This window comes from Vulpes vulpes, chromosome 13 (genome assembly GCF_048418805.1).
Source record: "Vulpes vulpes isolate BD-2025 chromosome 13, VulVul3, whole genome shotgun sequence".
Taxonomy (NCBI): domain Eukaryota; kingdom Metazoa; phylum Chordata; class Mammalia; order Carnivora; family Canidae; genus Vulpes; species Vulpes vulpes.
In genome coordinates, this window is record NC_132792.1 from 115986979 (window position 1) to 116002987 (window position 16009).

General features: G+C 41.9%; 1 protein-coding gene across 3 annotated transcripts in view; it reads left to right on the forward strand.

The window, feature by feature from the left end:
• The window catches only part of KATNAL2 (katanin catalytic subunit A1 like 2), a 65959-nt gene that overhangs the window by 22900 nt on the left and 27050 nt on the right, over window positions 1–16009 (forward strand). For 2 of the 3 annotated variants that reach the window (XR_011996248.1, XM_025997063.2), the window contains exons 2-8: window positions 1430–1500; window positions 5191–5357; window positions 6696–6738; window positions 9666–9783; window positions 10903–11001; window positions 12470–12568; window positions 12778–12855. Coding sequence is in view for 2 of the 3 variants with exons in the window: in XM_025997063.2 (XP_025852848.1) it covers window positions 1430–1500; window positions 5191–5357; window positions 6696–6738; window positions 9666–9783; window positions 10903–11001; window positions 12470–12568; window positions 12778–12855 (675 nt within the window). In the remaining variant the exon portion in view is untranslated. The remainder of the gene's footprint in view (window positions 1–1429; window positions 1501–5190; window positions 5358–6695; window positions 6739–9665; window positions 9784–10902; window positions 11002–12469; window positions 12569–12777; window positions 12856–16009) is intronic. The other variant, XM_025997065.2, reaches the window with a different exon arrangement.

A 16009-nucleotide genomic window follows, 5' to 3' on the forward strand; every position in this document is an offset into this window, starting at 1 on the left:
GCATTATAGTTTAATGAATACAAAGTTTCAATTGGGAGAAATAAAAAAGCTCTGAAGACGGGTGGTGGTGATGGTTGCACAACAGTAGAAATGTGCTTAATGCCCCCAAACTCTATGTACAAATGGGGGAAATGGTACATTTTATGTTACGTGTGTTTCAGCACAATAAAAAAGCAATGTAAGAAGAACAATAACTTATAGTAGTGTTTGATTTTTAAATAACTGAATGCCTCTTTTCATTTAATTACATCAATTTTTTTTAAAGATTTTATTTATCCATTCATGAGAGACAGAGAGAGAATGAGAGAGAGAGAGAGAGAGGCAGAGACACAGGCAGAGGGAGAAGCAGGCTCCACGCAGGGAGCCTGACATGGGACTCGATCTTCGGCTTCCAAGATCACGCCCTGGGCCGAAGGCAGGCGCTAAACCTCTGAGCCACCAGGGCTGCCCTCATTACATCAATTTTTAAAAAGCTTTGGATGAATGTCTGAAAAGTTTTCGTATGTGTTGTGAGCATGAAGTATTCGTGCATAGATTTTATGATACATTTGGGCCACTCAGGGACCTTTTTTGCTTTTATCCAGTTCTTACCTGTATTCTCTTTAGATAAAGATGTTAGCTAAGCCACTCTCAAATAAGGGAGGTATTAGTGAAAGTAGGTATTTTATGAGTACATTTCAGGAGAATTTGAGATATCTGATAACTATAGCACGTGAACACTGAATAAATGTACAGATGCATCCAGTTTGAAGAAGGACATTATTACACAGGAATTTCCCTTTCCAGGCACCCCGGGAGGCTTCTCCCTCTGCCTGTGTCTCTGCCTCTCTCTCTCTGTGTCTTTCATGAATAAATAAATAAAATCCTTAAACAACAACAACAAAAAAGAATTTCCCTTTCCTGCCTCTGCTACTCTTAGTGGATATCCTAAATGTTTGTCTATATAGTCCCCTGCCGAATGGCTTATTGGAACTCATTGCCACGTTTGTGCTGGGAGTGAGTGGGGCTCTGAGTGAAGTGAGGATGTTACAGTAGGTTAAGTACCTGTGATGTCAGAGCTGATTTCTAGCTCACGAGTTTCCATTTACCATCACTTTCCTTAACCTGGCCCAAATAAGAGTGTATATATTTGCTTCTTTGCAGTTATGAGCAATAAAATGCCAATTAGTTTGGCAGTAAGAAGTTGACTAGTAAAGTGCAATTCTAATTTCAATCACCGTACCTTCAGTTTACAATTGAGAAGGCAGCTCTAAGAAGGCGACAGTGGAAAATAACTTTATATATCCTTGGAGACTTCAAACTGCCTTCCAGCCTTTAAGTCACGCTTCTTGGTTTTGACGGGTTTCATTTACCTTCAAGGGTTTATCGCTACAAAAAGAGTGTTGTATCTCATCGTCATCCCATCTAAAATTTTCCTTTTTGTTCACAGTGCCAGATGAGGACAGAAGCACGACGAAAAAATCTTCTTATTTTGATTTTGCATTACTTAACACAAGAAGGGTATGTTGCATTATAAATATTTACAGAGATGATTCCTTTCTTTCTCTGACCTCCACTTTTCCAGATACACACTTATAAAATAGTTAATAGAATTTATTTTTTTAGAGCAGTTTTCTATTCATGGAAAAACTGAAAAGAAAGTAGAGAGTTCCCATATACTGGGAATCCCCTCACTGCAGCCAGTCTCCCCTATTATTGTCTTACATTGGGGTGGTGCATTTGTCACAACTGGTGAGCCAATCTTGGTACATTACTGTTAGCTAACATTCATACTTTACATCATGGTTTACTCTTGTGCTGTAGAGTTCCATGAGCTTTGATAGATGCATAATGTCATGTATTCAGCATTGTAGTATCATATCCAATAGCTTCGCCCTAAGAATGCCTTGTGCTCTGCCTATCCCTGCCCCCACCTTCAGCAACCCAGAGACATCCTTTTATTGCCTCATTTACATAGATATTATTCCCATTACACATTTGAAAACTTCATCAAAGCTACTGGGTTCCTGGGATACCTTCCCTTCCCCATTCAGGATTCAGGCCTATCAAATGAGGTTCCCCGGTCCTACGGCTGTCTATGTACACAGAGATAACATTCTTATCCCTCAATTCTCCTCCCCTCAAAATAAAGTTATCAAATTTACCTGATGACCTGTGCTTGGCTCTCTTTTCCTGGCAGTGCCATTCGATAACTGGCAGGGGAGCAGGGGAGGAAATTTGGAAGCATCTGAGTTTGGCTACCTACCTGATGCAGAAACGTGCAAGCCCTTACAATGAAGGCTGCAAGTGTTCTGGGTTTTATGAGGAACAGAGCTCATCCACTATTTTGAGTTTCCTTTCTTTCCAAGTTTCAGCCAGGAAGAAAATATTCAGGTTCCAGGCTTAGGGCTTGAACTTTCAAGTTAGAGCAGCGGTTCTCAACTGGGGTGATTTTGCCTCTTGGGGGACACTGGGCAATGTCAGGGGGGGATTTTCACTGTCACAGTGGCACCTAGCGGGGAGAGGGCAGGGATGCTGCTAAACGTCCTTTAACTCACCGGACAGCAAACCACAAGAGAGCTATCCAGCCCCAAATGGCAACCATGCCAAGAAACTGTATTGGAAAGGAGAACTGTGAAAACAAAAAGACAAACAGGGAAAAGTCAGCATAGTTTATCCGTTCTTCTCAAGTGCTTACTGCCTATTTACAAAGCATGCATTTCCCTTTTATACCACGAGATGGCCCCTTGCATCTCGAATTAATGAAAATTCTACTAGAGTTGATCATTTTCCTGAGTAAGACCCGTTGGCTAAGGTACTTATGAGTAGATAGTCAAGATGAAAAGTAAACTGTCAGAAAAGTAGACCCACATTTAACAAAATACTAAGAATCTGTCCTCACAAAGAGGATAGATTATAGTGGATTGGAATAAACCATCAGAAAAAGCTTTGTAGAGAAGATGATGTGAGCTGGTCTTGAAAGATGTATAGAATACAGATGACAGACATTCTAGGCAGGTGCACAGAGAAAGAAAGAAAGAAGGGGCATGGCCTAAGTGGAACAATTAGGTAAATGGAAAGACCACAGTTCGAATGTGTGTGGGAGAACTGGTGATCACACACTGGAGGATCACTGATGCTAGTTCCTCTAAGACTATACATTCAGCTCTTTGGGCCTGAGTGCCATTAACAGCCTTTCCATCTCTCCTACTGTGTCTTGCTCATTACTGCTCACTCCTCTTCCTGATGTCCTGTCCTGTCACTCTGTTCCTTGAGAACCTCTAGTGGCTCCTCCTGCCAACCTTGTTAAATTCAGATTGCATTCAAGCTCAAACACTGTAGTAGGAACACACAGAAGCAGTTTTATTCCCCCAATCAATTAGTTTAGGAAATATGGGGCCTGTCAACATCTATTATAATTTTTGTTTAAGTCAAAACCATGGTCCTGGAAAAAGGTTCAATATAATATGATGTAAGTAAAGACTACAAGCAATCTATAGTGTGTGTTCCCATCTTTGTTTATATATATGCGTGTGTGTGTGTGTAGGTATAGATATATGTGCTTACAAGTGCATATATGTAAGTATATATGTATTTAGTCATTAAAAATGTATGGAAAGATAGGGAAAGACAGTGGAATTTTCTTTTGCATTTATATATTTTCTGGTTTTTTTTTTCTCAAAGCATGTGTTACTTTATACTAAACAAAAATTATTAATAAAAGCACAGATTTAGTTTTAACATCTCTAAAATGAGGATTAAGAAATAGTATAGAAGCTTGGTGAAAAAAAAAAAGGAAGCTTGGTGAGCCATCAGTAAGTAAAGAGGCTGACTGTCATCTCTTTAAATGTAGCAAGGTCACTGGAAATAATCCTGGCAACCTCGTTTAAGAAAGTTCAAGCTTCTAACTGACCTGAATCTGGAGAAGGGAAGGGAGCATAATAAAAATAGTTTTCTCCTACCTTCCCAGATTGGAATCAAACAGAAGGAACTCTATCCTGTAGCAGGAATTCTTAATCTGAAGTCCTCAGATGAAATCGTATGCTAATTTGTGCACATTTGCACATTTTTCAGGAGAGAGTCATTTTTTTAAAAGATTTTATTTATTTATTCATGAGACACACACACAATCACACACACGCACACGGAGGCAGAGACATGGGCAGAGGGAGAAGCAGGGGTCATGCAGGAAGCCTGACATGGGACTTCATCCCAAGTCTCCAGGATCACACCCTGGGCTGAAGGCGGCACTAAACCGCTGAGACACCCGGGCTGCCCAGTCATTGGTTTTAATAAGAAGTCAGGAGCTACAAGTAAGACCTGGAAAATCTTTCCACTTTCGGAGGATTGTGAGACAAAGCATTTGTTTTTGTTGCTAAGACCTCTTAAGTCGGACAGCCTGACAACTGAACAAGTTACAAATGACAGCAGAGAACCCCTGGTGAAGACAGTACTTATATCCACAGTCAGCTGGTAGCATAATGTGTGACTGCAGAAAAAATTACCAGAAGTAATACATCCAAGCACATGATGTCTTCTGATACTAAATTTCCTCAATGATATTGACCAACATGTTTTTGGAATTTTCTTCAGAACTCATGACCTACTCTTTTGGTGGTAATTGAGTTGGGCAAATACCCACTTTTGGCTGAAAATAAGTAAAGGTAAAGCACAAAACATCTTCAATTAGTCGATTTTACTTATTTGACTTTTAAGTGTGTCCAAAAATGTTTTTTTTTTAATTTTATTTATGATAGTCACACAGAGAGAGAGAGAGAGAGAGAGGCAGAGACATAGGCAGAGGGAGAAGCAGGCTCCATGTATCGGGAGCCCGATGTGGGATTCGATCCCGGGTCTCCAGGATCACGCCCTGGGTCAAAGGCAGGCGCTAAACCGCTGCGCCACCCAGGGATCCCCCCCAAAAATATTTTGAACAATGATGACATCATTAGAGTAAGTCTATAGCTTCTTTCAACTGCCTTGAAAAACACTACATGGAGATACTTACTGAATGTGAGCCTCCTTACTCTACAGACAAACCTCATATATTCTAATTTTTTTCTTTTTTTCATATATTCTAATTTTCATCTAATGTATTAATATGAACTTACTATTTGCATTGAATATCTTTGGACTTGTCATGCCATTTTGCCTTTATCCATTTTACCCAGAGTTATTTTGTTTGTTTGTTTTCTTCTGTGAAATGGCCAGATATATCGATGCAGCCAATGCTTTGGAGCAAGAAACTAAACTGGGGTTACGACGATTTGAAGTTTGTGACAACATTGACCTTGAAACTATTTTGATGGAATATGAGAGCTACTATTTTGTGAAATTTCAGAAATACCCCAAAATTGTCAAAAAAGCATCAGACACAGGTACATGGCTATTTTCTAGAAATAAGGTTTTAGCTCATCTTTAAGATTAGTGTTTCTTCCTCATTGTATACCCAGATAGATGCTACCACCATCCTGTACTGAAAGATTAGCCCAGAAAGACTGTATAGCCTCTATTAGATCCTGTACAGACAATGTAAATGTGATCGTCTGGGCAGTGGCGTCCCTATAGCCAGGTAGGCATTTGTTTGAGAAATATATGTTTTAGGTCAAGGAAAGCAAAATCCCAGCATATCACAGTTACTTTTTAGAATACCAACATTACTTTCATTTCTTTAGAGATGGAAAGAGCTGTTGGAAGAGGATAAATGACAGAAGACTTTTTTTTTTTTTGGTTAGGAAGACCTATTGTCTATCTTGAAAATAACATGAAAATGAGTATTGGTGAAGCTAATAGCTCATGTATAGATAATGAAATGCTTTTGAAGGCCATCAATCCAGATAATGATCAATATAATGCAAAGACCCAGTATAGGTTAGCAGTCAAGGAGGCTGGCTGGAGGAAAGATCTAAAGTGAGGGCCCTATGCTTTGTAGTAACATTGACTTAGAAGTCTGTAAGTGGGGGAAGTAATTATAAACCAAGGGAGATCATTGTCCTGTTTACAAGGCACTTGTTAAGCCACAGACTTTAACATTTCATGTGGGGACCAGGAAACCAAGAGGAATGTCAATTAAAAATAGCCAGGGGTGAATCTCAGAGCTGGAAGGGATATTTTATCTGAGTTCCTTCCCAGTGCAGGGTTCAGAGCTCCATGTCCTTGGCTGGCTGTTGGACCTGGGTTTTGGCAGAGAAAGCACTGACACCTAATCACTGAGCCACCAGGACTATTACTGACATGATCTAATTTCTAGATTGCTGGTTCTGATCTAATTTGGAACCATCATCTCCTGGGATCTGGGACATAATGCGTTTATTTTAAGGTAAACTGGCAGAGTGCAACTGATAAGTATTCATGCAATCATCCTGGTGTCCCACAGACCATAGCAAAATGGTGTCAAGTTCATGAAAACTTAATGAAATGGTACCTGTCAACTGGCCTACACTGAAGCTGCCACCAGGTCCATGGCTTCCAATATGTTTAATATCTGAGGGCTTTGGGGTCTTTCTCTGGGTGGAAATGCTTGGGAAACATGGGCTTCTTTCTCTTTGCTGGTAGTTTCGCTTCTTTCTACGTGAGAATAGCTTAAAGCTCCTGGATCCCACAAGGCGGTAGCACAAATTTTAAGAGCAATGTAAAAGGACAGACATTCTTGACAAATCACTTTCTCTTAAAAATTAAATTCTTTCCTTTTCCTCCCAATATTTGTTTTGCCACAGCAGAAAATAATTTACCACAAAGAAGTGGAGGGAAGACCAGAAGGTAAAGTGAATGGTAATTCATCTTGACCAATCCAAAAATAGGAGTTTGTGGAATCCCTTTCCAGAAGATTCTCCGGCTTAGCTTCATGTCTGTCTTCCAAGCAATTGCAGATTATGATTATCTGACCTTGGTGGACCCAGCCATGGGTTCCCCTCACATTACAGATGTCCAGGACCTGTGCCAATGTCTGTTGGTTCTCCTGGTTTTACCACCAATAACTGCATTCACTGGTGCTCTTCTGAGGCCCTGTGCTATGAAGAATACAGACCTCAGAAATGAAAAGATCCAGGTTCAGTTCCCGGCTCTGCTACTGACAAGCTTGCAGCAAGTTTCTGACACAATGTGAGGTCCCCATATGTAGGGAGCACTCATGCATGTTTCATGATAATCCTTTCAATAATGCTCTGCCTGAGGCCACCTTTGCTTTGTGCTGTTCTTTAGGAACAGTCTTATTGTTTTGACCAAAGTGTTATCCTTTTATTTATAGTTTCCACAAAGCTAGTGAGACTCTGACAATAAACAATAACTACTTTTGAACAGGAACAGTGAGGAGCATTTTAAGAGGCCAGCTTTGGCATGCATTTGGATTCTGATTATTTTTCAGCCACATGTTCATGCCTGGAACTTCCCCAGAATTCCCCACCTGGCAGAATAATCCATGAGCAAACGTCTTTTGAGCACTTTGCTTCTCTTTAGGGATAGAGCTTGACAGCTTGGGTGTCTTCAACTTCTCTTTGAGCAGACGTTTGTATGTGGCAAGCATAGAGGTCAGATGGCAAGTAGTTGGAGTCAAGAAGGATCATTAGGAAAGTCAAGAATGCTGTTTATTTATAATTTTGTAATTGAAGATGGCTATTGAAATGAGAGGTTGTGTCATGAGACTGGTTATTCACAAATGAAAGTACCTTTTCCTAGTTTTAGCATCTAACACCAGAGAGCAAGCTCCCAGTTTACAGATTTGCAGGTGACCCAATGGAGGAATGGTTATTTAATGTGATGGATAATAGAATTAGGATGCCAGAAAATCTTGACAATTTGGAAGATGGGCCCTCAGTGAAATAAAGTGTAAGCTCTAGCCAAAGATTAATGACAAATAGCTCCCTCATTACGAAGCCAGGGACCCAGAAATTTGAGTTAACAGCAGATACAGTGTGAGTCAACACTGTGATGTGATAGCTAATGTGGTCTTGGGCCTCACTGATGGAAATATAGTATCCACAAAATAGGAGGTGACTCTATTCTGGTCAGAAGACAGTGGGCAAAGGAAAGGTGACCAGAATGAGGATAAATCCGGGAGCCAGGTAACCTTAGGAATCATTGGAGAAACTGGAGATGTTTTAGCCTGAAGAATGGAAGACTTGGGGAGGAAGTGCCCCTAGAACTACATAGTACCAGTCCTCACTCTCTAAAGAGGGACTAGGCCTTCTTTGTAAAATTCCACAGGGCACACCTAGGAGTGGCAACTAAAGTTAGAGCAGGGCGAATTTGGTTCCATATTAGGAAGAATTCTATAATTGTTAGAGCTGACTGGAAATGAATTTCATTACTTTGCACATAAAGCACTTGTCTTTGATTATGTTCAAGCAAATCTGTGCATCACTTGCTTCTAAAGGGACATCAATAGTGGGAAAACAGGTTCCCAGCTCCCTGCCGGCTCAGCAATGTTAGGCAAGTTTAACTGTATATATCTATATGACCTCACTTCATTTAAATCAGTGCTATTCAAAAGGATTTGCCCTTGTAAAATGTTTGGTATTCGTTTCCTAGATATTTCATTTTGTGCCAGCACAAGGCCTGAGGGACCAGCATTTTAATTTCTAATTTATAAATGTAAAACAAATGCAGTCTACCTCTCAGGTCACTTGCCCCAATGGGCCAACACTGGGGTCACCTTGTATGGACACTGGTGTTATTATTGGTTTGGGTCTGGAGAAATAGCTGCTCTCTGGGACCTCTTAGAACATGGGAGAAATGCTTCCAGTTGAACTCCTGCAAACACATCTCACACATAAGGACAAAGGAAATGAGGAAACCAAACAGCTTCTGATGTGGGAGTTCATGTTGTGCCCCCCACGCAGCCTCGCCTCTCTCTGATGTCATCTTCTATCTAACAATATTCCAGTACTGAACTTGGTGTCTCATTGTGAGGACCTAGTGAACAAATTTATTTTACCTTTGTGTTGATATATATAACATCTATGCAGTCAAACACATATATACTCTGGTAAGTGCCATGACCCCCAGCAGGCTCCCTTCCCAGTCAATACTCCCCATCTTCACCAGAGGTAGCCACTACTTGACTTCCCGCCCCACCAGTCTGTTTTGCTTTAAGTGAACAATAATTTGGTGAACATTTGTTTTGCAAATATGAAGGTCTGTGACAATAAAGATGAGGTAAGGTTTGCTTCCTTTCCACAAGTCCCTTCTATGTTGATGGTATACAGCATGATGAGAGATATTTTTAGTATACTCAGCACATGGGATCAAAACCACAGGCAAATCTCTAGGCTTCCTCCTTCCTCCCCACAACCTGCCCTCTGGTCTGCATATTGTTCTTTAAGGAAGGTGGAAGAAATATTGGAAGAATGCTTGCAAAGTCATGTGTTTTTGAGAATACAGAGCTATGTGCAGAAGGGCTGGAGCCAGGTGGTATGAGGGAAAATGAAGAGGGGGGGGGTCAGGGGCCTCCAGGAGGAGGCGGACCCTCTACTCTGGTCTTGGAGGAACCCAACAGGTAGACTGGAGCAAGTCAGAACCAGGATGGACAGGGTGGGAAGACAATGGAGATGCAGGGGCCTCATTGTGGCACATCTGCCTATATTTCTAGAACTCTTTTTTTTTTTTAATGTGTGCTACAGAAGTTGTTTAATCACCTCAAATTAAGTGGTTAGAATAATTTCCTCCAAGGTCTTTGTTCTCTCCCCTAGGGTGATGAGCGACAGTTGTCAAAATCTTCCGAGGATCAGTCAGCAGCGGCCACGGTCCAGAACCACAGTGGGGAAGTCAGGGGATGCCAAATCCAACCAAAAGGAGCAACCTAAACAGGTCTCAACAGCTTTTCTTGGCATTGGTAAAATTGCAGGTGGCTGAGAAATAGCCCCAAGAAAAAAGTCACATTTATTTATTTTTTGAGGACCTATGTTTTTAGAATGCTGTGTGATTTTGTTAAATTGTAGATTTTCTTCCAGATTAAAATCACAGGCAAATATCTAGTTTTCCTGTTTCTTAATTTGAGTGGGAGGTCTCCTTCCTCCCTGCAGCCTTTCCCCTGGTCAGAGTGCTGGGTAATAGGCTTTGAAGGATGAGCCAGGGGGCCAGTAAGGACAGGGGGCCTGGTTACTACTCATTCCATTTGAAGTAACTGTAGGTGGCAAGTCTTCCTGTCCCAAAGCACATCCCTGGGCTCCTAGGATTAGGCCAGGGATAGTCTCCGGAACAGCTGGGTTTCTCCAAAGCACACATAGTTGGTTGCTACTCCAGACCTCCACACTGGACAATCTTGGGGACAGGGTGAGCAGCAGGAGGAGAGAGCCCAGCAGGTGGGTGAAATCAATGGATCCATACCTAGGACCTCCTCAGTTAGGACAAGCATATCAGCTTTCAGAGGAAAGAGAATCAATTGAAATTGTGAAAAGGAATGGGTTGAATGGATGTCAAAGATGTCTAGAAGGATAGAAAGGAGTCATCATGAAACAATTGTCAGAAGGAATCTCTCACTCTCAAGGAAGTTGTTCACTTCTGGCCATTGGAGTCTGACTCAGGTGGAAGGGAGGTGAAGGTCAGGTAGGAGAATCCCACGGGAGGCTGGTTGACTACTAACTCTGCTCCATCTCCAAACTCAGCCACTCCTGGCATCAAACACTTCTGGTCACAGGAGAAAAGACAAGCTAGTGAGTGGTTTTGGGCTGAGGCACAATGGTTTCCTCCATTGGAAAAGCTGCTTGGTGCCCATGGCTTCCAGTGACACTTCTTCCCCCATGGCACAGGCAGGCAGTGGATTCATCTTGTTGGCACTGCACAGATGTGTCTGAGTTACACATGGGGTTCCCATGTACTGAAATGATACCCAGCATGTGATTTTTGGATGGAGGGATAGGTAGTTTCCACCAGCATCTGGAACTTGCTTTCCACAGCTGACTTCTTGCTGTCTTCCTCTTTCTTCAGGAGGCTGTCAATAATTCTCACATGGAGAGTGCTGACTTTGGCTTGAGTATATCAGGAATCAACAAAGGCAATGGAGAAGAAAATGTCCGCCCACAAAAAGTAAGTGAAATTCATGAACCTAGTACCAAAAGGGGAAATCCCTTTTCATTCTAAAAAATGAAAATAAAAAATGTCATTTTTATCAAATAGAAAAGCTAAGATATAATAGTCAAAGTCTGGCTGTGAGGTGTGCTGAGAAGAGAGCTGGATGAAGAGTAGAAAGCCCTGGAATTCTGGTCTGAATCTCCTTTCTGGATGAGTGGTCTTAAATGAACTGCCCCGTCTCTAAGGAGCTCAGTCTCCCTAGTTGTAAACTCAGGGGTTTGGAAGAGATGGCTTCTAACATCAATGAGAGCTTAAAAATCCTGTGATTGAAATGTTAAACGCTGGTGTTCTACATTATTGAAGGAGTCATGGTGGCATACTCATCCTTCTCCTCCCTGTCTGTGGTAGTTGACTAGTGGCACTTTTCCCGCTGGAGGTATGGCTCTAGGTTTTAATGTAATTTCATATGAACCATGAAACCTCAGTTGAAATAGGGTGGATCTTGTGCTTATTGGATATTTCTACCTGTTCCATAATGAACCTCATGTCTTGATTCACAAATAAGAGCTGCTCAAATAGAAAAGGCTTGGATTGGATGGATGTGGGCAAAGGGCAGGTTAAAATGGGAAGCAGTATCCACATGAACAGGTTCTTCTTGATTGTAACTTTCAGGCTTGTATTTCTTGTAAGAGCCATCTCTCTCTTTGGGTAAGTTCTCAGGTTACAGGACTTCCGATTTACCTCTGGCCAGCTCTTGGGCAAACGAAACTCCTGCTGTGTGTACTTGGAGGGGAAGCTGTGATCATCTCCCTGGAAGTCAGGGAAGCTCACGTGGGCCTGATCTGGCTCCTTGTAAGGGCCTCAACTATATGAGTGATTGCTGGAGATGATGGAGTGGAGAGCATCAGCATAGTGCCCAGCATATAATACGCACTCAGTAAGTGCTGGCTACCGCTGTTGTTACTCATTTTTTGCAGGCATCCTTGCTTTTTCCTTCTGGTTGTAGGGGAGACGGGGCAGCATTGGGAGGAGTACAGGACACAGAGATCTGGGTTTAAATCCTGGCCTGGGACTCTACTCCGAGAATGTATATGAGAGTCAGTAAGGGGGAGCTATCATTACTCTTGCGCCAATGAGTTCTTCCTGTGTGTGGAATGTTTCAAAGGACCAGACAATGTGGGGGAGCTCGGCCTGTAAGGAAACAGATGGAGTGGTGTCAGGAACGGAAAAGTGCTTGTGAATTTTCATTCAAATCAGCTTCATTCCGAAGAGTATATCTGCAACTTAATTTTTCCTTTTTCCTGGAGGGCCCAACTTGAGGAAATCATCTCCTTCATTATTAGTGCAGGTTCTTTTTAAAGCCTCACTTAAGTTTGCCATACATACCAAGGTACATGAATGTGTCTTGATTTATGAAGCTGAGCTATTAGGGAGAGTCTTCCCTCATGTTTTAATGGCATAAATAACGATTACTCCCTTTCAGGGCCAAATCATTGACTTCCGAGGGCTGCTCACAGATGCCATCAAAGGAGCAACCAATGAACTTGGCTTGAACAGCTTTGACTGTAACCCAGACCCCTCAGTAAGTGGCTAAGATGTGACATTCATCTTGCAAACTACCAAGATCTAGACGAAGTTCAGAAATATAAGTTTGAGTCCAGAGAAACCTTGAGATCAAGTCGAAGGTCACAGCAAACTACCACCACTTAATGTCACTGAGATCCGTGCCCTGCTTTGCTTCCTAAATTATGAGCAATATTGTAACGTAAAGCTTTCTGTTTCCATTGTCAGGAACGATTGTTGAAACCTCTGAGTGCATTTATTGGCATGAATAGTGAGATGCGAGAATTGGCAGCCATGGTGAGCCGGGTAAGATCTGATATTCAATTCACAAATTTACAGAGGCGGACTGGGGCTCCTGGAGCATTGTGGGCTGCTTCTTTTATTAATAACAATAAATATGATAATTTATTTATAAAGTGCCCCAACTTGCAAAGGCACTCATATTGTTTAGAGGCACAATAATGCATGATAAATAAATTATAGAATCATAAAATTACAATACAAAAAGCCCACCATCTCACTACAGAGGCCAAGAAAATCAAAAGGGAAAAATACTTAGAAGGGAAGGGACAGGTGAAAGGTTTTAGAGCAGAGCCAAGAGTTGAGGAAAGAAAGCCTCTTAGAGAAGGCAAGAGCATGTCTGTGTCTTGGTTAAACAGTTAAAGTTTAGAAACAGAGATGATTCTGATGATGAGGGAGATAGGGATGATTGACACTTGGAGGTTTCCAAGTGATGGATGGATGATGATTTCATAATTGGAAATTTCCATGCAAAATAAGATTTTCAGGAAAGAGCTTATTGACCAGACTACTGATTTTTAAGCTTACCCTTCAGAATTTATTTGTTGTTTATTTATTTTATTTTCTTATTTTTTTAAAATTTAAATTCAATTAGCCAACATATAGTACATCATTAGTTTCAGATGTAGAGTTCAGTGATTCATCAGTTGCACGTAACACCCAGTGCTCATCCCACCACATGCCCTCCTTAATGCCCATTTCCCAGTGACCTCATCTCCTCACTCACCTCACCTCCCTACCCTCCAGAATTTAAAAGCAGTGAAGTTTCACCGTTAACAACACTGGCTCTAGAATCAAGTGACCTGGATTTGACTTCTATATCCTTCTCTGTGTAGCTGTGTGACTTTGAGCATGTTCCTTGGGAACAGAATAGATTCCTGAGTTATAGGGTACTTATCTGATATCCAGCAACCTCATATTTAATGAAAGACTGAAACCTGGGCAGACTCAGGGAGATGTTTTATATGATCCAAAAAATGCACAGCTCTTCTGCAGTAATTAAGGGGTTCCCTAGCTCTGGCAGTTCAGTTCAGCAGCTGTTACTGCACCTATTAGGTATCAAGCACATGCTGGGGGCTGGAAACACAAAGATGTGAATGATATCAGGTCCTTGCCTTATAAGAGTCTCTCAACCCATGGGTAAGGTGTACTGGGAAAACATAAAGGAGGGGTTGTTTTGTGCCAAAGGTTAGGGAAAGCATTAGGGAAGAAGATACATTAAAAATAGGCACATGCAAAAGCGCAAGAGGGAGGGTAGAGGGTTCTGGGCCAAGTAACATACCTGTGAAATTGTACAGCTTAGAGCTGAATGAGCCACAAGGAGTGATGGGGAATGGGGCTACAGAGAGAGGCCAGAGTTCCTGAGTAATGAGCATAGTGAGGGCTAGCCTGGGGCTGGAAGTGGCCTATAGGACATGGGGAAATCTTTGAAAGGTGTCCATCGGAGAGTGGGATACTCAAATGTGCTTTCAGTTTGTCCTGATGACAGCGTGGCAGATGAATATCAAAGAAATGGTGATGAAGAGACCAACTCTCAAGTTATCACTAGTGAGGGAGGATGAGGTCTGAGTCCAGTTGTGGTAATTAGAACGCAAAGGAGAGCAGAGAAAAAAATTATTTATGCCCATAAAAATCAATAGTCCCAGGCAGCCCAGGTGGCTCAGCGGTTTAGCACCGCGTTCAGCCTGGGGTGTGATCCTGGAGACCTGGGATCGAGTCCCACATCAGGCTTCCTGCATGGAGCCTGCTATTCCCTCTGCCTGTGTCTCTGCCTCTCTGTCTCTATCTCTGTCTCTCTCTCTCTGTGTGTGTGTCTCTCATGAATAAATAAATTTATTTTGTGGTGGTGACAGAGTTGTAGAGGAGAAGTAGCCTGAAATATTCCACTGGGCATCTTTCCTATAGTACCAAGGGAAGCAGTCATCCAGTCTCTGCTAGAATGCTTACAGTGATGGGGAGATCACCACCTCCCGACTGATAGCTTTTGTTGCTATAAGGAGGAACTTCCTTTTTTTTTTTTTTTTTTTTTTTTAAGGAGGAACTTCCTGTCGGGCAATTAAATACTGGCTTGTGGAACTCAATGTCAGCTCTAGTAGGGGGCAAGAAATATGGCTCTGATCTATGGATGCTTTGAATTCCAAGGTCCATGAATCCCCACTCTATGCGAAGCTTTTCCTAAGAAAGTGTGGTAATAAGAATGTGAGTGGGTGGTGGGCTAGCCTGCAGATCCACAATCTAAAGGTAGGGGGGATTCTCCCAAGATTCTGGAAGATGGAGGCCTTTCTCTGTCGTCATATCAATGGATCATGCCTGTTAACGTAGGACCCAAATCACTTGTTATGAGTACTTTCTCTAATAGAAATGGCAGCCATGGTGGAGGGATGTGGGAGGGCAGGGGACAGGGATGGGGAAGTAACATCTCACTAACATTGAAAAAACATATTTTTTAATATTTTGAACCATGTGTATGTATTATTTATTTAAAAATTAGATAAATACAGGGGTGCCTGTGTGGCTTAATTGGTTAAGCATGTGACCCTTGGTTTTGGCTCAGGTCATGATCTCAGGATCATGAGATGGAGGCTTGTGGTGGAGTCTGCTTGAAGAGTCTCTCTCTGCCCCTCCCCCCAACCACATGCACACACACACTCTCAAATAGATAAATGAATGTTAAAAAAATGAAATAAATATACACATAGTTTCCAGATTGTTCTGTAATCACTCTGAATGACTTTTAAAAGGAAGCTTTTCGCTATGTAACACTCTAAATACTCAGTATGCTTGGAACAGCTCCTACTGAGAAAGGCCCTGAGTGGCTTTTCCAAGGCGTCTTGTGGAATTGAAGTTTGGAAACTGTAAATTAGTTATTAATAAAAGCTACCTTAATTGATTGCCCCAGATGGTTGCTACAGGGCTCCACCAAAAAAGGGCAAACTGCACTTTTGCTTGCTTGTTGGCTTCCTCGAATTTTGTAGAAGCAATTGTTCCTGATGGAAAGTGGGGAAAGATCACCAGGGAAAAAGAGAAATTGGTTTCAGAGAAGCATTATCTCTTTTAGGCCACAAATTAAGAAAGCATTTGTGAGATCAAGGAGCAAAGCGAGGCCAGGTGCTGGCTAGGAACTCTGTTTTGCCATAAAAGCCCATGTAATTTGAAGGCA